This window comes from Scedosporium apiospermum (genome assembly GCF_000732125.1).
Source record: "Scedosporium apiospermum strain IHEM 14462 chromosome Unknown SEQ_SAPIO_0088, whole genome shotgun sequence".
NCBI classification, from domain to species: Eukaryota; Fungi; Ascomycota; class Sordariomycetes; order Microascales; family Microascaceae; genus Scedosporium; species Scedosporium apiospermum.
The window spans coordinates 1,346,673-1,368,208 of NW_015971789.1; the positions used below are offsets into that span (position 1 = coordinate 1,346,673).

General features: G+C 51.7%; 6 protein-coding genes across 6 annotated transcripts; 3 read left to right on the forward strand and 3 right to left on the reverse strand.

Moving 5' to 3' along the window:
- Positions 1-718: 718 nt before the first annotated feature.
- Positions 719-3,101, reverse strand: SAPIO_CDS3360 (uncharacterized protein; the record flags this gene model as incomplete). Its single annotated transcript, XM_016786170.1, has 5 exons — positions 719-1,152; positions 1,232-1,601; positions 1,672-2,288; positions 2,389-2,935; positions 3,060-3,101. The coding sequence occupies 5 exons, from the start codon at positions 3,099-3,101 to the stop codon at positions 719-721; spliced, it is 2,010 nt and encodes a 669-aa protein (XP_016644176.1).
- Positions 3,102-5,970: 2,869 nt separating this feature from the next.
- SAPIO_CDS3361 (Eukaryotic translation initiation factor 3 subunit M) lies at positions 5,971-7,374 on the forward strand (the record flags this gene model as incomplete). The annotated part of the gene is made up of 2 exons (XM_016786171.1): positions 5,971-6,539; positions 6,618-7,374. 2 exons carry the CDS (start codon positions 5,971-5,973, stop codon positions 7,372-7,374), a joined length of 1,326 nt encoding a protein of 441 aa, XP_016644177.1.
- A 1,053-nt stretch (positions 7,375-8,427) lies between these two features.
- SAPIO_CDS3362 (UMP/CMP kinase) lies at positions 8,428-9,782 on the reverse strand (the record flags this gene model as incomplete). Its single annotated transcript, XM_016786172.1, has 2 exons — positions 8,428-9,104; positions 9,461-9,782. 2 exons carry the CDS (start codon positions 9,780-9,782, stop codon positions 8,428-8,430), a joined length of 999 nt encoding a protein of 332 aa, XP_016644178.1.
- A 1,633-nt stretch (positions 9,783-11,415) lies between these two features.
- SAPIO_CDS3363 (Uncharacterized protein) lies at positions 11,416-13,028 on the reverse strand (the record flags this gene model as incomplete). The annotated part of the gene is made up of 3 exons (XM_016786173.1): positions 11,416-12,006; positions 12,069-12,536; positions 12,618-13,028. 3 exons carry the CDS (start codon positions 13,026-13,028, stop codon positions 11,416-11,418), a joined length of 1,470 nt encoding a protein of 489 aa, XP_016644179.1.
- A 4,149-nt stretch (positions 13,029-17,177) lies between these two features.
- SAPIO_CDS3364 (Uncharacterized protein) lies at positions 17,178-18,922 on the forward strand (the record flags this gene model as incomplete). The annotated part of the gene is made up of 4 exons (XM_016786174.1): positions 17,178-17,247; positions 17,311-17,745; positions 17,829-18,148; positions 18,218-18,922. The coding sequence occupies 4 exons, from the start codon at positions 17,178-17,180 to the stop codon at positions 18,920-18,922; spliced, it is 1,530 nt and encodes a 509-aa protein (XP_016644180.1).
- Positions 18,923-19,748: 826 nt separating this feature from the next.
- Positions 19,749-21,451, forward strand: SAPIO_CDS3365 (Eukaryotic translation initiation factor 2 subunit gamma; the record flags this gene model as incomplete). Its single annotated transcript, XM_016786175.1, has 3 exons — positions 19,749-20,269; positions 20,348-21,334; positions 21,421-21,451. The coding sequence occupies 3 exons, from the start codon at positions 19,749-19,751 to the stop codon at positions 21,449-21,451; spliced, it is 1,539 nt and encodes a 512-aa protein (XP_016644181.1).
- Positions 21,452-21,536: the final 85 nt, after the last annotated feature.

The following is a 21,536-nucleotide window of genomic DNA, read 5'->3' on the forward strand; positions in this document are numbered from 1 at the left end:
GAGAGGGAGTGAGAAAAGCAACAGCTAGGATACTCCCTAATCCTCTTTTTACCTCGATGAGCCGAGGCCTTCCCTCCTTCGTATGGTGTGATATCCGGTCCGCATTCCCTACAGCGGTTGCGCCCTCCTTTCTTTTTTTTGCCCTTTGCCCTAATGAACCCAATGACCATGTCCTGCTTTACTTTTCCCCAGCGCCAAAACTGGGGAATGAGGTTATGTCCGAAGTCCAAACTCCCGGCAGAGACGCCTTCTGTCCATCTCCTCGTCGCTGATAAGCCCTCACGAGAAATGATTAAAACATGGGATGAAAATTGGAAAAAGGGGGAAGCAAAGGAGGAATGCAAACAAGACGACGTAAAGAGAGAGAGAAGAAAAAGAAGAAAAAAAAAGGGGTAAAATGCGAACAACAAAAACAGAGAGCTCCAAGTCCGTTCCCACTCCTTAGGTCAGTTTCCCAAGGAGAAGCTATGTAGTAGATGAATGAGAAAGGGGAAAAGCAAAAGAATAAAAATGGGAGAAATAGAAATGAAAATAAGGAAAAGCCAACCCGCAGATATGTGTAAAATGCAAAGTCCGTGTGCACCAGCAACAAACAACATTACATGTAGCTCCCAAAGTCAAGACACACACACACACCCCCAGGAAATCGACTAACCAAGGACGAACCACATATCTACATCCGGGAATGTCGCGCCGCTACCGGGCTTCAGCCTCCAGCTTAGTTCTTCTTCGAAGCAATGTCGGCTACTGGGTAGATACTGTTATGATCGTCGGCGGAATACAGCGGCTGGTCGCCCCGGCCGCCCATCTCCATAAACTCGCCTGCATCCCGTTCGTGTGCGGGCTCGACCTCTCTGTTTCCGGTGTTCACAAGGTTCCTATGTTGGTTCTTGGCAAATACCGAGACGGGCACACCCTTCTCGCCTCCGGGAATTCTTGTTGCTACCTGAACGGTGTTTATTGAGCTGAGAAGGGTCCGTTCGCGAGTGATGCCCCGACGGTTGACATCTAGCCCGGCAATTCCACCGACGAGACCGCCTGTGCTGTCATTAACACCGGGCATACTCTGGGTGATCCAGGGGTGGCTTAAGCACTGGTCAATAGTGAACCTGCGTTCTGGATCAACAACTAGCATGCTGTCAATTAAATCGACTGTGAAACTAAGGTTAGCAGCTTTTCGCCAAGTGACCGCGTCGAGTGAGCAGGGTCATTATTTCGGGGTATGACTCACGGGCTGGGTCACCAACAGAATCCCAATACGGCGAGGGATAATCAAAGCGACCACTCCTGATTTGTTGTCGAAGCGTAAAGGGGAAGTCCTTGGAATATAATTCATCAGAGAAGGGCGGGAAGCCGCATAAGCAAATGTACAGCACCACGCCAAGAGACCAGATGTCTACCGCCTTTGTGTATTTTCGATGCTTCGCCTCCGCTAAGATCTCGGGAGCCACGTAGCTCGGGGTGCCACAAAGGGTGGTCGTAAACGACTCTTCACCGATGATTTTAGCCAGGCCGAAGTCGGCAAGCTTAACGTGAAGGTCCTTGTCCACCATGAGGATGTTTTCCGGCTTGATATCACGGTGAACGATATTGCGGTCATGCTGTGATTCGGGCTTTGTTAGCCTTCCCGTGGACGGGTAACTAGGGGGATTTAAGGAAGCGAAAACCTACCAAATACTTCACACCATTGAAAAGTTGAATGAACAACTTGCGAGTCTCATTCTCGGTGAGTTTTTGCTTCGCGACGATAAAGTTGAATAGTTCTCCTTCCGGTGCAAGCTCGAGAACTAAGTAAACCGCCTTCTTCTCGTTGAACGTATCCTTGAGGCAGAGAACATTGGGGTGGTTGACACCCATAAGGACCGCAATCTCCTGTTGGAGACCTTCCGTTGTCGTCTTATCCTCCTGGCCGGGGCGCTTGGTGAATACTTTGACGGCGTAACGATGGCCGGTAGATTTCTCGGTACAGAGGTAGACTTCGGCAAAGTGTCCCTTTCCAAGCTTCTCCTGCAATGTATACTGCTGGGAGAATGCGCTTGCTTGGCGAGTCTTGGGGTATCGGAAAATGAAGCGTGCTTTATCCAGGACGGCAATTTCGTCGTGCTCTTGGAGCTCTCTCCGACGATTCCGGCCGACTATAGCTTCGTTTACGAAAGTTCCGTTGCTAGAGAGGTCTTCGAGTACGACAACGGTATCGGGGCCTTTGTGTTCGGTAAAGAAGAGGCAGTGGCGATTAGATACGATGGGGTCATCGATGACAATGTCTTTTCTACTTGTTAGCGTCTCGCCTGGTAGAAGGAAAATGGCAGTATTCAAAGGCTTAAGAAAGGGGTCGACAGGGGCAGAAAGAAGGAACAGGAAAGAAAAGAAAAGAAAAGAAATACATACCGCATTCAGGGTGACGACCGATTAGATACCCCCCAGAAGAGCGCTTTGAGTCCTTTGGCATTGGCGATTTGCCTTTCCTGTGATCTTTTTGCTCGGATGGCGAGGCGCAATTTCGAGTCTTCTTCATTACAAGGCAACGACCGCCATAACGGGTGTCGAGGGGGAATAGGTATCCCCATACACCCTCTTTGACCTCATCCTCAACCTCTTCTGAAAGAGCAAGCTGGGCTTCGATCTGCTGGGTGGAGACGGCTTGGGTATCCTGAAGGGGAGGAGAGGAGTAGGCGTTGGTTTGCGAATATCGTTCTTCCGCGTCGCGGTGGGAGACTTGACTCGGCCTTCCGCCTGGCGGCGTGGCGGTCTCCTCTTTGCGGAGTTCTATTGAATCCTCGGCGACAGTCACTGGCGTTGGTTGTTGCTGTTGCTGTTGAGGCTGTTTGTGTTGCCTCTTCGGCTGAGGAAGGCCTTGCTCGTCCTCGGATGAGTCGTCGAGTCTGTCTGCCCGGCGAGTCCTCTTGGGGTCGAGATCGTTTTCGGGAAGCGAGCCCTTCATGAACCAACCACGGTTAGGGAGAAAAATCCAGATGCGGATGCAGCACATTGAAAAGGAGGGGATCGCGAAGCGCGCCAGCGGAGTGTATGTTGGGAATGGGGAACAAGATGTAACTCACTCGGGGGCGCTTCAATTGACTCTTTTCAGCGTTCGGGGCCATGGCTGGTGGACGTTATAGCCCTTGATAGCACCAGAGGCCTACGACGACGGCGTGGTCGTATATGACCCGCGGAAAGGCGAATATCTGTCAGGGGGGAACAGTTTGTCTCGGGCAAGCGACAAAAAGTGGAAGTTCAAGCTTGGTGTGTGTGACGGGAGAAATCAGGGTTAAAGCTGGTCATGGGAGTCGGGCGAAGCAATGGGGGGTGAGGTGTGATCAAAAAGGATCTAGCGATGGTGTGGAGAGGCAGCCTAAAACACGATGGAAGAGCACAAAAGAATAGAGGAAAGAGTAAAAAAAGAGGTCTCAATGTGGGTAATGCTAATGACTCTCAGGATTGGAGTCCGAATGGCATAGCCCAGTATGGTGGATTGATTATCTGAGAGAAACGGCAAGTATTGACTTGGGACAGGACGTGGAAAAGGCGAGAGTCACTCTGGACTCGAGCGAGGCCAGGCCAGGGTGGATGGTGAACCGGGGTCAATCTGCCTGGAGGGAAGGCAGAAGGCGGACCAAGAGTCTTTGAGAGCAAATGCGAACCACGCTTGTATCGAAGGGGGACAAGTACTTCGCACTACGAGGTAGACGCGGTACCTTGACCTTGTCATTCATCATTCACTGTGTGTCTGGGAATGTCTGATTAATATTGCTTCCAAGTACGAAGTACTGTACAACCTCACGCACAATCGCGTCCAGCTCGAAGTATTATAAATCCCACACTTGTAATCGAGCCGAAGCATGGAATTCCACAAGCAGCATTGATCATATGGTTCAGGTAGTCAAGTTGATGATAGTCAACCGCTCAAGGAATCATGATTCTCCCAAGAATTCGGTAGAAATAATTGTATGATAATGACATTGGAAGCTCACAGAAGCGGGTCCCTGTGGCACCGTGGTTCATACATTGCTGGCGACAAAATACTAGTCTTGTTGTACCTTTTCTCCATCGATACCTCAAAGTGCTACTAGGCTCTGTGTCCAAGCTCTCAAGCTGACTGCACACTGCACAGGGATGATGGAACAGTGGGCTCCAATACAGTTGGAGTGGGCTGTTGACGCCAAAACTTGATGTGCTTCCAGTGCTCAATTCTCAATTTGCACGAGTTGAGCTTTAAATCATCAATATCAACAATGTATCCATAAGCACTAAGGATACATTAGCGTTCGCCAGCTGTAGGTTTCATACTTGTGATCAAGCCTCCACGGTAGGGCTCTTGCAGCTGTGTTTTTCTCCTTGATGAGCACTTCGATGAGCAGAGCTTTCAGGTTTTCCACCAGCTTCTGAAGAAATGACCCTTGGCCGATGCTGCGCCCATGAATTAACCTTTCGCTCACGACTTGTTCGATCATGGCAGTGGAGGCACAGACGGCTAGACCAGGAGGGTCGACTGCGGACAACTCCACGACCTCGAGCGGCTCACAGCCAGCGACAACGAAGACTCGCCGAGTCGGCAGCATCAACCGTTCAATGCATGAAAGACCCTGGAAGGGAGGAGTCTAAGCCCTGGCTGGCCTCTAAGCAACCAGGAAATAGGTGCCTCTCTGGACGCATCATGCCACCATCCGAAGCAACAAAGGGTTGGCTTTAGGGCTGAGATAGAAATTGATAGGCTGTACCGTTCCATTTCATGCTCAATTTGCCACACAAAGAAAATAATCCCGATTCATCACCGCTAATCACAGGTCTCGTTTCGCCGATTCCGATGTGTACAATCTGCGGGGAACGTCGAAGAGCACTGGGCATCCGCCTCCCGCGCAAGAACCCCACCGGTCCCAGCGAATCGAGATCAATCCGCTCTGGTCTAATGGTTCGGGAGTGTCCGAAGTCGACAGCATCCCTTTAGCCATGCCCTCACTTAGCCTTCCAGGCAGCAGCTGGCCATCTCACCTGGGAGCCGGCACCCTGGTCTGCCTGTCACGAGTGAGCCTGGCCGCCAAGAGCATTTTTTTTTGGGTCTGAGGAAGCCAGTGGCTCTTTCCATGTGACATCGAATTGCGAAAGCCTCCATCTTAGTTTTACAATTGTGCGGCAACACTCGCGTGGGAAACACGGCGTGTCACTACCTCCCCAACCGTGAGATATACAGCAGAAATCTAGCATGTTCTTGAAAGTTCCCTCGAGGAGCATAGTCCGACCTCATGATGCCCTTGGATTCATCTTTTCGTTTCTGTCAAGACTTTCTATGAGTGGAAATCCGTCTCTTGGTTGTTTGGTTCCGTTTGAGATAATGATATGCACACTTTCTCAGTATGAGTCAGGCCGCTCGGCAAGTCCTCACAGCTCGCATTTTCCCGGCTAGTATGCATCTATACTCTTGAAAGTTGAAAAAATAAATTAGCAAATAGGGCACGATGGCTCTATTGAAGTCCTGATGAGCAGCAAGCACGGTCACCTGCGCAGCAGCTCCGGTTGTCAAGACAGGAGAGCTACTGGATCACACTAACACTGCCAGACCTCGTGGGAGGAGTGTCATTTGTAATGGTAATTAACAATTCAGCTGCAGCACATCCTCTTCGAGGCTGACAAAATGTTCATCCGCGGCATTGCCGAGACATGTGCTGACAGTTGTTACCGGCTTTGTGATAAAATTACCCTAACCTTCAATCACACCCAATTTGTTAGGCGGGCGAACTTTGCGAACCCCACCAAAATCCACCAAACTCGCACCCCTCCTTGCCCGCCTGGCAATTTTCCACAGACTGCAATCGATAATTTTGCCCTCGCCAAATATCAAACTAGAAGGCCGAACAGTCCCAGCCAGATTTCCCACCCCTGGCCCCAAAAGTTTAAGTCGAGAAGCCAACTCCCTTCGGCGCCCTGTTTCCTGGTCTTCCATTTTCCGAACTCGATAAAAACAAAATCGCAATCATGGCCGTTACTGCCCAGCAACAGGCTGCCGCCCAGCCTCAGCTGGTTTTCCTCGATGGCACTTTTGAGGAACTCGCCCTCGAAATGGCTGAGTACCTCAACATCGCCAGCGATATCCAGCCCCTCGTCGAGAAGAACCAAAAGGAGGAGGTTCTCGGAAAGTTGGTCCAGGCCTCCGGCGGCCTCAACACAGTCCAGGAGAAGGAGTACACGGCGGCGTCGAACCTCATGATCTACCTCGTCCTCCAATCGCAAGACCCCCGACGATACCTCCCCACCCTCTGCAACACCTTCGCCAAGCCCATCACCACGTCGCCCCATAACGGCGTCGGCCTGAGCCTCAACGCCCTCACCACCGTCTTCAACCTTCTTCCCTCCGAGAACCCCATCCGCGCCAGGGTGTTCTTGGAGATTCTCAAGTTCTTGAAGAGGCATGCCATGTTCGATACGCTGCGGCCTTACCTCCCTCACCTCGAGCAGTGGAACGAAACCTGGGGCACAGATGAGGATTTCCAGAGGAGTATGTACGAGGAGATTGCCGAGATTGCGTCGGAGGCTGGTTTCCCAGAGTAAGGCTTGTTCTGTATATCCCAAACCACTCGAATCAAACCACGCTAATCATGCTGTTCTTCCCCCCCCCATTTCAGGGAAAGCCGCCGATACATTATCAAGGCTCTTCGGTCATTCGACTCGGACGATAAGGAGGAGCTCTCCACGGAGGAGGCGCAAAACCTCGCCCTCCGTGCCATCCGCACCGCCCTCCTCTCCAATACCCAGTATCTCTACCAGGACCTCCGCGGCATCCCCGTCATCGAGGCCCTAAGCGACTCGCACCCTGTATACTACCAACTCCTCGAGGTCTTCGCCGAGCAAGACCTCGAAGACTTTAACGACTTCAACGACGAGCACGAGGGCTGGATCGAGGAGCAGAAGCTAGACTACGACAGGCTCTACAGGAAGATGCGCCTCTTGACCTTTGCCAGCCTCGCCGCCGCCACCCCCAGCCGCGAGATCCCCTACAGCAACATCGTCAGGGCCCTAAGGATTCCCGAGGAGGAGGTCGAGATGTGGACCATCGACGCCATTCGCGCCGGCCTTGTAGAGGGCAAGCTCTCGCAGCAGCGCAAGACCTTCCTCGTTCACAAGGTCACGTATCGCGTCTTCGGCACCAAGCAATGGCAGGAGCTTTCTACTCGCGTCGATAACTGGAAGTCTACTTTGACCACCGTCCTCGAGACTCTCCTCCAGGGTCGGGCCGACGTCAAGGCGCAACAGGAGAGGGAGGTCCAGGAGCTGGAGAGGAAGTTGGCGCAGGCTAACGTTGGTGGACAGCAAGGCCAGGGTGGTGGTCGCCGGCACCACCAGGGCAAGCAACAGAAGGAGAGGGCCGAGAATGCCGATTAAAGAAAGGAGAAGGAAGAGAGATATCTTGAAACTAAAGAATGTCTCTATTCTCAAATTTTTGTTCTTGAAAGCCCATCTTCCACCCACCTGAAAGTCCATGTCTGCTCCCGCATCTTCTCTACTCTCAGTGGAGATATTGGGAACTGTGTTATTATAAACTCACAAAAAAGCAAAAAGAGTATGAGCCAGGAATGAAAAACGTTGATGTTCCATGACGACAGAAAGGGCTTATCTCATAAAAGGTTTCAAAGGGATATATGGGGGTTGGTGATAGAGTGGGAAGGGTCTGTTGGTGTTTTTTTTTATTTCCCCTTTTTCAGTTTTCCTAGTTTGTTTTCTCCCTCTTTTAGTCGTTCTTCAGTCTAGTTTTCACGCATAATGACGGGGTTCCCATCAAGTTTTTGAGAGAAAGAACTGAAGAAGAGGGCATCATTCTTGGTTCTAGGGAGCAAAAATGAAATTATACGAGTTTACTCAGTCCTATTGCTGTTTGTGACGTTGCCTGGTCTCTTCGTCGACTGGTGCTCTTGGCGATATATCGCCTCCTACTACGATGGAAGCCGAGTCCATAATCAGGACCGAGCGAAGGTTGATTCGTTTTCTTGATTGTGTCTAGTTGACGACTATACAAAGCAGGCCCATAACAGGGCAAACATCTCTATAGGCGTACAATATCTAGATATCTATCAGCTATTACAACTCTAAGTACATCTGCCCATGCTCAACTATGCATCCTCTATCCTCCCTACACAGAAGAGAAGGGGGTTCTGCAAGGAGGGGCGGCCACAGTCCAAAAAAGGAAAAGGTTTTGATGATGACAAACAAAAGGGAACATGCCGCAAGGACTTGATGTAGATACGCAAAGAAATGCCAAAATAAAACAGATAATCACAAGAAAGAAGAAGAAAAAAGAAGGAGGAGGGAAGGGGGCATAAGAGGCTAGGACTCATGAGAAACAAAAAGAGTCTAGAAAGGAGGTCTGCCTGGCTGAGGAAGAAAAAAAAAATAAAGGGAGGGGTCAAAAAGGATGGAGTCTTCAGCCCCTCAAAGTACTCAAGCAGACGTAGGAATAACGTCCTTGCCCAAAGTAGCAGCAAGCTTCTCAGAAGTATTCTTGAAGACAACATCAGGCGCAGGGCTAGAATCGATCTTGATAACCCTACCCTGCTCCTCGAAGAGATCAACGACGGGCATGCTCGTCTCGACAAAAGTCTTGAACCTCTTCTTGATGCTCTCGGCATTATCGTCAGCCCTACCGCTCGTCTTGCCCCTCTCCAACAACCTCGTCTGCATCACATCCTCAGGGCAATCATAGAAGAGCACGGCGCGGGCGCGGCAGACGGTATCCTCGAACTTGTGAGCCTGGTCCATCTTGCGGGGGAAGCCGTCGATGAGGAAGCGGCCGGTGGTGGTGTTGTCGCGGCGCATGGCGTCCTCCATGGCGTTCTCGAGGAGCTTGACGGTGACCTCCATGGGGACGATGGCGCCGTTCTTAATGCAGTCGTCGATAAGGGCGCCGAACTCGCTGCCGGGGCGGCTCTGCTCGGCGCGGAGGAGGTCACCAGCCGAGAGGTGGATGAAGCCGTATTTCTCGACGAGGCGGGCGCACTGCGTACCCTTGCCGGCGCCAGGACCGCCTAGGACGAAGATGACGGTCACGTCGGAGTCGTTGAAGCGCGGGGTTTCGTCGTCAGCCCCTTTAGAGGCGGATTTAAGTTGGGCGTTCATGTCTGTTAAAAAGGAGTTGAGCGGTTAGTTGGGGATGTAATAACAAGTGAAGAGAGAGTGGCCTCGGCATGGTGAATTTATTATGTGCTGTCCCCCTGAGCTTGGCCGCCCCTTGTCTTCACGTCTCCCCTATCCCTGTGGGGGAACAGAACACCAATAAATAGCTTTGGGCTGGGCGAGTGGAAAGGCTCTGGGATGATGTCACATAGCACACTCGTATAAAGAGCGCAGGACCACAACAAACTTGGTAGCTCGCAAACCATATAGAGATGAAACAAGCTATAAATACAAGATGGAGACAGAGACGGAGGAAGAAAAAAAAATTCCAACACAGAAGCACGGACGAAAAAAAGCGTACCTTTGCGATTATTCACAAGCAAAACCCAAGCACCAGTTGCAATACCAATGAGGATAGCGAAAGGCCAGAAAGCGACACGATAGGGATCCTTCTTGGGTCGAGGTGGCGTCGGATTTGACGAGCTCTGTGACGAGTATTGTCGAGAGGCGGAAGGAAACGAAAAGGACGAACGTTGCAGGCAGGAGACGCACGAGGTTTGTCGGGGCACGAAGCGGTGGCCGAGGCCAGGATTGCGACGCGGAGCTGCAGCAGATCGGAACAATACGCGAGTCGACGGGCTGTAGGCTTGCCGAGCGGCAAGTCGCTGTAAGGGAACGGCCATTATTTTTGTATTTCTGTTCGATACCGCGGGAAAATGCGCCTCTGTGGATGAATGAGGTTTTGGCTGTTCTGGCGTGTGCTTTCGTTTGCAGGTGTCTTGGTGTCAGTGCCCACTCTTGCTGTCCTGCTGCTCTGTTGTCGTGGGTTGCTGGATGCAGCTCGCCAGCTCTCAAGGTGGTCGGGATGATCAACTGCCTGTGGCCTAAGAGGATGAGGAGTGAGACTGGAGCAAGACCGGATCAATTGATCGATTCCGGGAGGTCAGACGGGAATGGAAAGGAAATTTTCATACGAGACAACTCCCACTCCGTACTAATCTTGTACTTTAAAGCGATCAATTGATCAGTCGCCGAGCAGAGAGAAAAATAATTTTTTGATCCTTAGTCGAATGGAGACAGCCGCCTTGCCTGCCACTGTCGGGGGCTGCTAGAGACTGCCCGCTATGAAGGGAGACCAATGTCAGCCCAGTGCCACCTGCCAGGCTGAATCCTTTGTAACTTGTACCTCTCTCGATCAAGATTATCCCTTCTTGCTGACCCAGGCCAGGCCCAGTTTGGCTTGGAGACACCATTATCCAGGACGTTGAAGACTAAACTATAATGCCCCAGGCGTCTTAATTCAGGTCCTTCTCTCGAAACATTCAATAGATTCTCCTCCGCGCTTTACAAAGCACTTTTCAGCTCATTTTTCCGCAATCCCCTCAAAATTCTCTCTTTACCATTTACAAATCCCAAAGCTACTAACACTCAGAGGCCGAAGTCGAGAATCCCTTTGAGACCCAGCGGCTCGACATACATGCATTGAGACACCTCAGATGTCTTCCTGCTTCACCCGTCCATATCACATCTCAGACCCGCCTCCATGTGCTTCCACCCACTAGTCTCCTCTCCTGAGCCGCCAGCAGCATGAAAGAGTGAAAAAAAAGAAGTCACCTGAGGCGGAGACCCGGCCGTGACCGCTTTGATTCAGATTCTTCCCTCATCATGCCACATGGATAGTGCCGTTCCGACGCTATTCGGGGTCCACTGAGGGCCCCTACCTGAGCGATTTCGACAAGACTAGGTTGATGTTGCCGGTCTTAGTAGCCGATGGCCTATCACGACGAAAAGGCATCTATCCACCTGCATGTACATGCAGAACTGCACATCTCCCCGAACTGTGATCTGCTTTGCTCAAACTCACGCTTCCCGCCTCACTCGACACGGCCAAGGCTCAAGAAATATGATGAAAGTATTTTATAAATTCTTCGATTCGTACATTGTACAAAATAAAGGTCGTGATTATCTTCTGTTATATATACTCTCTCGAAGCGATTTCCTCCCAAAATTCGTCCCTGACAAACAAACCAATCGAGGCGTCAAGAGTCGAAAAAAATAAAAGAATGGTCTTTCCTAAACCCGTCCCTAAAACGCCGGTCCCGAGAATAAATGTGGTATAATAGTAGACAGTGAAATTCGGGAGTCGGGCTCGCTCCGCCATATGAAAATAGGAAAGACAAAGGAAAGAGAAGAGGAAATTTGCCGGGCGAGTCCCGGACCCGAAGAAAACCCACACTCGTGATAAAACATTCCAGCCCCGCACATTTTAAGATTTTGAGAACCCGCTCCATCTGAAATTAGAAACCAAAACAAGAATCATCTCGCCTGGCCAAATGTCGTCTGGTTAGGTGGTGGGCTCTTGACCGCCGCGTCGGCGTATGCGCCGGGGATGGGGACGGCCTCGTATACGGGCTCTTCCGCTGCCACAGGAGCATGCTGTTGGTGAGTGAGTTCGGGCGGTGTGGGGGCTCGGGTCTGGATTGGACTCGAGCTGAAGGCTCCGCCTTGCAGCTTGGGGGTGGCGGACGGTGCCTTCGTTGGGGGCGCCTGCAACTTGAACGTGGACTGTTGCTTCTCAGCGAAGGCAGACTTGGGTTCAGCGAATTGGTTGCCAGGAGTGAAGGGCGACTCTTCAATATCGGACAAGTTGCGGTAGGCCGAGGGGGGGAAGCGGGGAGAAAGAGCGTATTGGCTGAATGCCGGGGACTTGGGGCCAAATCCGGGAGTGTTGGGAGCCGACTGAGTTCGAAGTTGAGCGAGGTACAGGTCGGATCGGGCCTTGTCGCGGAGGTTCATCGACTTGTGGAGTCGGCGCTTGGTGTAGTATCGGTAGAAGACGATGCTGTAAAGCGTGATGCAGATGACTTCGATGACAACTTCGATAATGATGCAAATGAGGGTCCAGTTCTGCCAGGCGGTGTTAGTCTCCAATGTCTTGGGGGAAGGGAAAAGAAGAGAAAGCTCCTTACCTGAAGTCTGCAAACCAGAGCATAGTCAACCTTGTCTTGGTACACGTCGGCGCGCTTGTTATCGACGCAGGACCATCCCCACATATCCTTGTTGTTGTTGCTCGTCCGAGAGTGTTGGTAGAGCGCAGCAGTGACGGCCCAGAGAATCATGGAGATAATGAACCAGCCGATAGCAAACATCGTGTAGTAGGTGGAGACCTTTTCCGCTCGCCTATGTCCACCGCGGCAGTACGCGAGGAAGACGATGATACAGGCAATCAGAGAAACACAAGCCATGGCCAACACAAGCTTCTGGGGCCAGGTGTTCGTGTTCTTGGCCCACGACGGCATTCCACTCTGCGAAGGCAGCGTCTTGGTGGCATTGAAGATGGAGAAGGAAGCGGAGAGCATAGACAGAATGATCAGACTGCAGCTGAAGTTGACACCCCTCAGCGCGAACTTGGCCATGCGCACTCTCGCCTTGATTTTCTACAGGTGGGGGAAACCCAAGTTAGCAAGCCTGCCCGAGTTCAAGTTTCCTTGCCGTCCGTGGTGATGTGGGTGACTTACCAAGTCTCTTTGCTGTTCCTTGTCAGTCCTGGCTTCCCTCTTCTCTAGCATATCCTCTTCGCGAAACGTGGGGCTTAGAGGGTTGTCGAGCCTCCTCCCTGGCGTGCCGGGCACCCTCATGGCGCTCTTAAGAGGAGAGCGAGGAGACAGCGGCGGCGCGTTTACCTCCTGAGTTGTGATGTAGCCAAAGCCGACGTCTGCTACTTGAGGCTTTGTCGAGGCATCGACGGGGTCGGCGAAGGGAGAGCGACCATCGCCATCGATGGGAGAGTGGACGGACGTGGCTTCGGCGAATCGTGGCGTCCGTGGAGGCTTTAGTGAAGAGTCGGAGGAGGAAGAGCTGGAAGAGCCAGAGCGGGCAGGAGTAAGATTTAGGGCGGCAGGTCGCCGCTTCTCGTCTAGGATAGCCATGGCACGTCTGAATTGGGGTTGTGTCTTTTAGGGGAAGTTTTGGAGTTCGGAGAAGAGGGTGGTATAACAGAACAAAACGAGGTCGAAGAATAAAGAATGATAAGTAGTTCAGCTGTGCCGTCGATATATTGAGACCACTCTGTGTTCAAAGAGTTCATGTAAGACAGGAGAACTTGTGAAGAAAGAAAGAAAGTGAAGAATTTTTGGAGAGACCAGCTTCCGAGGAGTAGAAGAAGGTCTAGAAGAGAGATCAAAATGTTCGGGGGGGAGGTGCAGCAGTTTTGTGTTGGGGTGTAGCCGCTGGGAGAAGATCAATACTATATTAGCGGGCCGGCGGTTCTGGGCTAGGATTGGTATATCAGTATTTGCCGGAGGACCACAAGTGGTGCCATGGGAATATGAAAGCGAAGGGGGAGAGGAGCCAAGGGAAAAGCACGTCGTCACATACAGGATACATAGGATATTCTGGAAGAGGGGACAGGGTGGTGGGCCCTTGGGGGGGAATAGTTGAAGGGTGGTCACTTACTCTGATAGGCAGAGGGCGAAGATGGTCACCAACGATTGGGGTGCAAATAGACGCCGGACCTGATGGGACGTGCTGGAGCCGGCTTCCGGTTGGTCGACGGTCCAAAAGTAACCTGGAAGACCCCGTCGAGATTTGCAATATAGCCGTCTGGGAAAGCGCCGGCAGGAGATGGTCAAACGAGACCAGACATGGATTGCGCGGACAAGACAAGCTGATTCCACGAATAACTCGGGGAGGGGATGGATCGGAGAAGAGATCGAAAGGGAGGTCCGGCAGAAAACTCAAGGCGATGAAGATAGAAGAAGAGGGGTTATGTACGAGGGCAGTGGATGGTGGGCGGTGCGTGAGAGTCAGATATTAGACAACCAACACACGTTTTGCTGACGGGCCTTTGATCCCTCGCATGTAAAGTGCTATGAAGAGTGGTAGAGTGGTACTTGGTCCTTCGTCCGCGTGCAGCTTGATTTCAATGTATTCCCCTCATATGTCCAAGCCAGCCTTCAATAAAAAATGCGTGTGAATCGCCCCCATCGCAAAGGCGTCCACTCTTCTGCATATCTGTCGTGAATTGGAAGAGTCGTGTACATGATCACTGCTACCCTGCCGGTCACCCACCGTGGTCTCCCGCCGTTCTCTTTCTCTTTGCTCTCTCATCTTTTGCCCCCCTAGCAGCACACAGCTCCTGTAATGTCATGGAGAGCAAATTCGTCCCCAGGATGGGCGCCAGAGTGCACCGAGCCTAGAGCGCAACTCCGTCTGAAACCGCACGATATGTTTCGATCTGATAGAACACAGCAGGACGTGGGCGTCACCGCCGATGTACTTTCGCAGATGCAGAGCAGGGAGGATGGCCAGCATCCAGGCCGACCTTTGGAATGCCGGGATGGCTGGAGGTCCAGAAGCGGGAACATTTGGACGTGGTTGGCGGCTCGTCACATCCCTGCACTGGATTAACGTGCATCCCCGGCGCCAATCGCAGTCCTGAGCACCTGCTGAGCACCTCTTGAAGATGCGGACTTACACCAGCTGCGCCTTCCATTGGCTGACCACCCCACCCATCTCCAGGGGTACCACGAAAGTCGACCAGCCTGGACGATCTGCGTTGGCCAATAAGGATGCTTGACGACGTGATTCCCGCTCGGCGCCTGCAGGTGAGGGCGGCAAGAGCTGTGCAAACAACAAATGGGGGTGTCGCTCTCGACTTTTGGATTGTCCTCATGTTGCATTCCCCACCTGCCTTGGCTCTTGCTGCACATGCATTCAACCTTCATCCTCTCCGACCAACACCCCGAGTCTCCAGCCGGGCTTGGTGCCTCTGTTGCACTTGTTGGGCTTCGAAATGTACGTGAGTACCTCAGGATCACGGACATACAAAATACACAAGAGGACAAAGGGCGGGCGTCGGTACATGCACTTCGTTTATGAGTTTGTCTTCATCCGCTGCCACTGCGATGCGCACTACAGTCTCAATCTACCCCACCCGCCCGAGTCCCCCGACAAACTTCCCGTCCATCAATTGTTCTTGGCGTTTTCCCTCTTCGAACCGCCTACAACTTCAAATGTGACGAGGTCCCATGGCCAATGGCCCGTCCGACCGCAGGGAGGACACTTGACCGAGAAAAAGACAAAGAGCGAAAAAAAAAAAAAAAAAAAAAAAAAAAATGACCGGAAAATCCCCTTCATCCTAAGGCCATCTTCTTGGATTCTCTAATAGTCCTGAAACCGGGCCTTGGAGAAAATTCCCGAACGTGGCATTGTGCCAGTGGCGGTGGCACCACGAGAAGGATGATTTGGCCTTAATGAATCCCGGGGGGCTGAGGGAGCGAACACGAAGGGAGAGTCCACGAGTGACGAAGCGCCTTCCTTGTGCGACGTGAAGGGCCATTCACTCTTGATGAAAATTTCTCGCTTTTCTTTTTTCCAGAACGGCACAGCAGATCAGGCAGTTTACCGAGATGTCGGCTTATATGCGTAGGCGTAGGCAATATCGTAGATCTTACTCTCTGCCCTTATCAAGCATGTCGTCAGAAAGCTGCTTGATTCCGAGAGTTCCTGGCTTCGTGAATCTCGCACATCCCAATGTGTCTGCCACATGCAGGTAATTATCCTGATGAAGGATCAGGGTCGTGATGTCCACATTGAATATGTTGATCTGCTCCTGGCGCACGGTAACATTCGCAATGGTTGGGTATCCTGACCCTCCATCCCGAGCTTGCCTTTGCCCGACTGGCCAGGATATGCCGCAAACTCTTTAAAGATCTCAAATCTAGCACTTTCAGCCAAGTTACGTTTCTGGAATAAATTCCTTATCTGACAGCTTAATATCCGGATCTGGGCGAGTTAGCACCTTTCCAGCCACGAAGTGGTGGGCAGGACATCCAGAAACTCGAATCGATCTTGCTCAACTGCCAGAGATCTGACCACCCACTCACTTCGTCTAAACTAACAACGAGCAAACAATTTTGCCCAGAGGAACGGTGTCCTATTTTTAGCAGTTGACCTGACCAAGCCTTGCCCCCTGTGATCGCACCATGGACGAAGCAGTGTATGAGGATATTATGCTTTCGTGTCGAGAGAGTTCAGCCAAGCAACACAGTCCTCTTCCTTGGCTCCGGTATAATTGCGAGCCCATGCGTGCTATGAACCTACCAAACTTTGGACTTCCTGATCTCCAGGCGTGTGTAAAACAAACTGCTATTTTTACCGCAGATTGTAATACACCATATTATTACGGGAATGTCTTCGTTCGCCTCTTTGACCCTTGCAGCTGGACATAGTCGAAGGCTCTCAGCGGAGATGACGAATTTTAATCTTTCTCCGTCATTCCCACACTGCTGCGGCGGACTTGATATCTGGGATACTGAATCGTTTCCCGCCTAGTTCGCTGGTCTTTATTGCATGTTTGATATAGATGGGCAAGTCTGAGCCCGATTCCCCATTGTTTCGTCACGGAACAGCGGGTCAACATGTTTGCAGCATTGTTGCTTCTCTTCTTCATCCCTGTGTTCGGACTCGGAAAATAGGCAATGGGCACGAGATAGATGGATGAAGATAATATTTAGAAATATTCACAAAACATGCCATTTTACTTTATAGTTTCACAACATCCAAAGCAGCATGCCCATATCCCATGTGGAACGAAAAAAAAAAAAAAAAAAAAAAAAAAAAAAAAAAAGAACCAGAACCAAGAGTGAATGCAGGCCAAAAAAGAGGACCGGGCGTGGATCGAACACGCGACCTAAAGATACTTGCAGTGGAACTGCAATCTTCCGCTCTACCACTGAGCTACCTGTCCTTGTGCTGCTCGTGATTGGAAGGGCTCCTATTAGTCTACTTATTGGTACAACGCCAGGTGGGGTTGTTTTCCGAAGTTTATCCCCACCTTTTTGTCCATGATGGGACGACGCCCTGGAAAGCTGCCTCACACAGGAGGTAATCACGACCTCCCAGCCTCAAAACTAGCGACCATTCTTTGAAGATCTCTCACCTAATCTAATCAGTATTAAGATTACCCTTCTCTTGGTTCAGGGAATGACAGATTATCACGTTTTGCGAATTCGGCAGCCGAGCCGACCAACAATCTGAGCTCAAGACCTTAGCAACGTCGTTTCCCCTGGTACACAATGACTGCCCCAGACAAGCTGGCTCCGCCGAGGAAGACGGACGACGCAGACCCCGGCGCTCACGACCTAGGTACATATGAATCCTGAGATCCTAAAATCAAGTTATACCTATTGTCTAACGTAAATTCAATAGAATCATCTGATTCAGAAGATCATTTCTCCGATGCGAAATCCGCCCCGACCAGCCCCTCCCCGAACTCTCCAGTGCCCAGAACCAGAGTTGAAAAGGTGACGACCGATCCTGCCTACGGCGAAACTCCCGGAACCGAGGCCTACCGCAAGCGGGAAGGCGACGCCGAGCCCGACGAGATCGCCGTCATCTCAGAGGAGATACCGGAGCCTTCTCCCGCGCCCTCTACGCCTCCAGAGGTTCCCCTTACTATTGTGACCGAATCCACTGGCGCAACCGGGCCGCATTCCCCCTTGTTTAAAGAGAGGCTGGCAAAGGAACAGAAAGCGGATGCAACTCCTGATATTGTGTTGAGACCCGATGAGGAAGCAGAAGGCGCGCAGGGTAATGCTGTAGTGTCTAAAGACTCTCCCGCAAATGCCGATGGCAACGAATCTGGTACGGTCATGGAGAAACCCATTTGATGTTATAGTATGCGACTAGCGTGGAGTTTTTCCCATTAACGAAGTTTCATTTCCCAGTAGATACCTCAATACCACTACCAAATCTAAACCTTCCAAGTCCGTCGGCTCCTGAAAAGGATGTATGGTCTACACAATCAATAAGCGAGCCAGGCTCGCCAGATGATGACGAGGGACAAAAAGGAGATGAAGGCCAAGATAATGGCGAGGACGACTTTGGTGATGACTTCGGGGATGACTTTGATGACTTCGAGGAGGGAGCTGAAGACGCCGACTTTGACGATTTTGAAGACGGCTTTCAACGGGCAGAACCAACGCCCGCGCCAGTACCAGTCGCGCCCGCTGCGGTCCCCCCATCACCTACCGTCATATTACCTTTCGTAAGGCTTCCAATACCTTGGCCACCCCACCCCCGTCGTATGTTCTGCTAACACTGAATGTCCGATTAGTCTGTTCCGGACTTTGAAGGATTAGAACCCGACGAGGTTACTGAAGCACTCGATCCTTATATTCATTACCTCTTTCCTCCAGAAGATTACGATACCCCCCAACTACCTCCCGTTTCGAAAGATCAACCTGTCTTCCTAACCGCTAGAAGCGCATCACTTTGGTCCCAATTGGTTGCACCTCCCCCCCTATCTCCCCCAGATTGGATTCGATCCCGTATCAGGAGATTGTTTCTAGTGTCACTCGGCGTCCCGGTCGACTTGGATGAGATCCTCCCGGCTTCGAAGCAAAAGAAGCTTATACTCCCATCACTATCTCTTCGCCCCGGATCGGCAGCCTCCCCGCGAACGTCTACCGATTCCCGGTCTGTGAATCGCTTAAAACAGAGCGGCAACAATGCATCATCCACATCCGTTGACTCGCAAGGGAAGCCTTCTACCTCACAACGACGCAAAGGACCGCCCCCCGAACCAGATCTTAACCTCGTGGCAGCAAAACAGCTGTGTACGACGACGGACGAGGCCCTGGACGGAATGACAAACGAGGAGCTCAAGACCCATCTTGAGAGGCTCACGCAACTCGAAGCCAAGGCCAAGGAGGCACTAGAGTACTGGCAAAAACGGACTGATGAAAAGATTGGCGACAGAGAAGCGTTTGAGGGAGTGATAGAAAATTTGGTCAAGCATGCTAGAAAGGTTAGGAAATAAGGAGATGGCGTTGGGCATTTTGGATATTGGATACAGAGTTTCATGACCTCTTTTCACAGCATCCAGTTCGGCGGGGAGGACCAGCAATATGGGAGCTTTTTTTTGGGTCTTTACTTTGGCGTTGAATAAGACACGACTCGGGCATATTCTTTGCTTGCTACTATACATAGTACGCGATTAATACCAAATTTTATGGATCTCCTGGTTGATTGTCCATGTGGTCCTCTTGTTAGCAAGCAGCCATGGTCCAGCATCTTCCAGCCACCGGCTAGCTGCCATAGCGGTAGTAGCCAAGCCGCATCTCGAAACTAATCGGGTCTAACTGCTTTCTAGGGCCAAGGTGAGAAGGAGCCAAAAATGAGAAGACATGGGCTATATTCTATGGGCAGCGTTCTAAGCCTTAGGTTTCCTGGAGGTTGATGTTGGTCGCTCTTGAATCCCGCGTCAAGGGAAGAAAGTCACGTGTCCACAGCACCACTGGAGGAAAGATTTTGGTTTTAGTGCCCCACGTTCATCGCCACTAAGCACTGAGGGAATCTTTGATGGGAAAGACTCATCCAACTTCGCGACCCCAGATTCTATTACCATTTCTACCCTCCCCGAATAAATTCGCTATTTCTTCGGTGACCTGAGGTTAGTTTGTTTTCTTCTCCTCGTAGACGACGCATCACTTAATTGGACCCCATCTCCTCTCAAACAAAATTAAATAGGGACATCCATTAACCCAGCGAACACCGCAGAGCCTGAAATCCGACCCACGAAGCCCTCACAATCACCAAAAAATTGCCCCGCCATTCGCACATTCCCGCAGCAAGTGAAGCCCACAATGTCGGCCAACGGCGACAAATACGACCCCGACATCGAGTCTGATTCCGACGCGGAATCGGTCGGCGAGGTCGGCGCCGGCGCTGCTCCTGAGAAGCCTCTCAAGCCCGCCCTCAAGAAATCGTCGAATCCCATGACGTCTACCGACCCCACCATCCAGAGACCGCCTCTACCTCCCCAGACGGATCCCAAGGATCTCGACGTCAACACCCTCACGCCCTTGACCCCAGAGATTATCGCGAGGCAAGCGACCATAAACATTGGTACCATCGGCCACGTCGCCCACGGAAAGTCCACCGTCGTCAAGGCCATCTCCGGCGTGCAGACCGTTCGTTTCAAGAACGAGCTGATCCGGAACATTACCATCAAGCTTGGTTATGCCAATGCGAAGATTTACCAGTGCGACAACAAGGCTTGTCCCAGGCCTACGTGCTACAGGAGCTACAAGAGTGACAAGGAGGTTGATCCTCCTTGCGAGCGGGAGGGATGTGGAGGAACCTACAGGCTGTTGCGCCATGTATCGTAAGTTGTTGGCACCCAAAGACGCTGGGTCGATAATTTTTTTTTTATTTATAAAAAAAGCTGACCGAAATAATCTAGCTTCGTTGACTGCCCCGGTCACGATATTCTCATGAGCACCATGTTGTCAGGAGCCGCGGTCATGGACGCCGCCCTCCTTCTTATAGCAGGAAACGAATCCTGCCCCCAGCCCCAAACTTCCGAGCACTTGGCTGCCATCGAAATTATGAAGCTGGACAAGATCATCATTCTGCAGAACAAGGTGGACCTGATGCGACAAGAGGCTGCTGAGCAACACTACCAGTCAATCCTCAAGTTCATTAGGGGTACAGTAGCCGGCAAGTCGCCCATCATCCCCATTTCTGCCCAGCTCAAGTTCAACATCGACTCCGTTCTCGACTCCATCGTCAACACCATCCCCATCCCCCCTCGAGACTTCACCCTTGACCCTTACATGATCGTCATCCGATCCTTCGACGTCAACAAGCCCGGTGCCGAGATCCACGAGCTCAAGGGCGGTGTCGCCGGTGGCAGTATCCTCCACGGTGTCCTCAAGCTCGGCGACGAGATCGAGATCCGCCCCGGCATCGTCACCCGCGACGAGAAGGGCGCCCTCCAGTGCAAGCCCATCTTCAGCCGCATCGTCTCCCTCAACTCCGAAGCCAACGATCTCAAGTACGCCGTCCCCGGAGGTCTCATCGGTGTCGGTACGCGTATCGATCCTACCCTCTGCCGAGCCGACCGTCTCGTCGGTCACGTCCTCGGTCTCAAGGGCCGCCTCCCCGAGATCTACAGCGAGATCGAAATCAACTTCTACCTCCTCCGCCGCCTCCTCGGTGTCCGAACCGCCGACGGAAAGCAGGCCAAGGTCGCCAAGCTGTCGAAGAACGAGGTCATCATGGTCAACATCGGTTCTACTTCCACCGGTGCCAAGGTCTCCGCCCACAAGAACGACGCTGCTAAGCTCATCCTCACGACCCCTGCTTGCACCAACATTGGCGAGAAGGTTGCTCTTTCCCGTCGTATCGAGAAGCATTGGCGGTTGATCGGATGGGCCACCATTGTTGCGTAAGTATTTTTATTTATCGCTCTCGCTTATCTTTCCAAGCCGGATTTCAATTTTCGGATCAGCTATTCTAACTTTTTACTCTTAGTGGCGTCACTCTCGAGCCGACTACTTCCTAAGCGCGGTAAAAATGATTTTCTGTCGATTCTCAACATACAACGAAGAAGGGATAACAGGGCTAAGAGGGCAAGGGGTGAACGACAT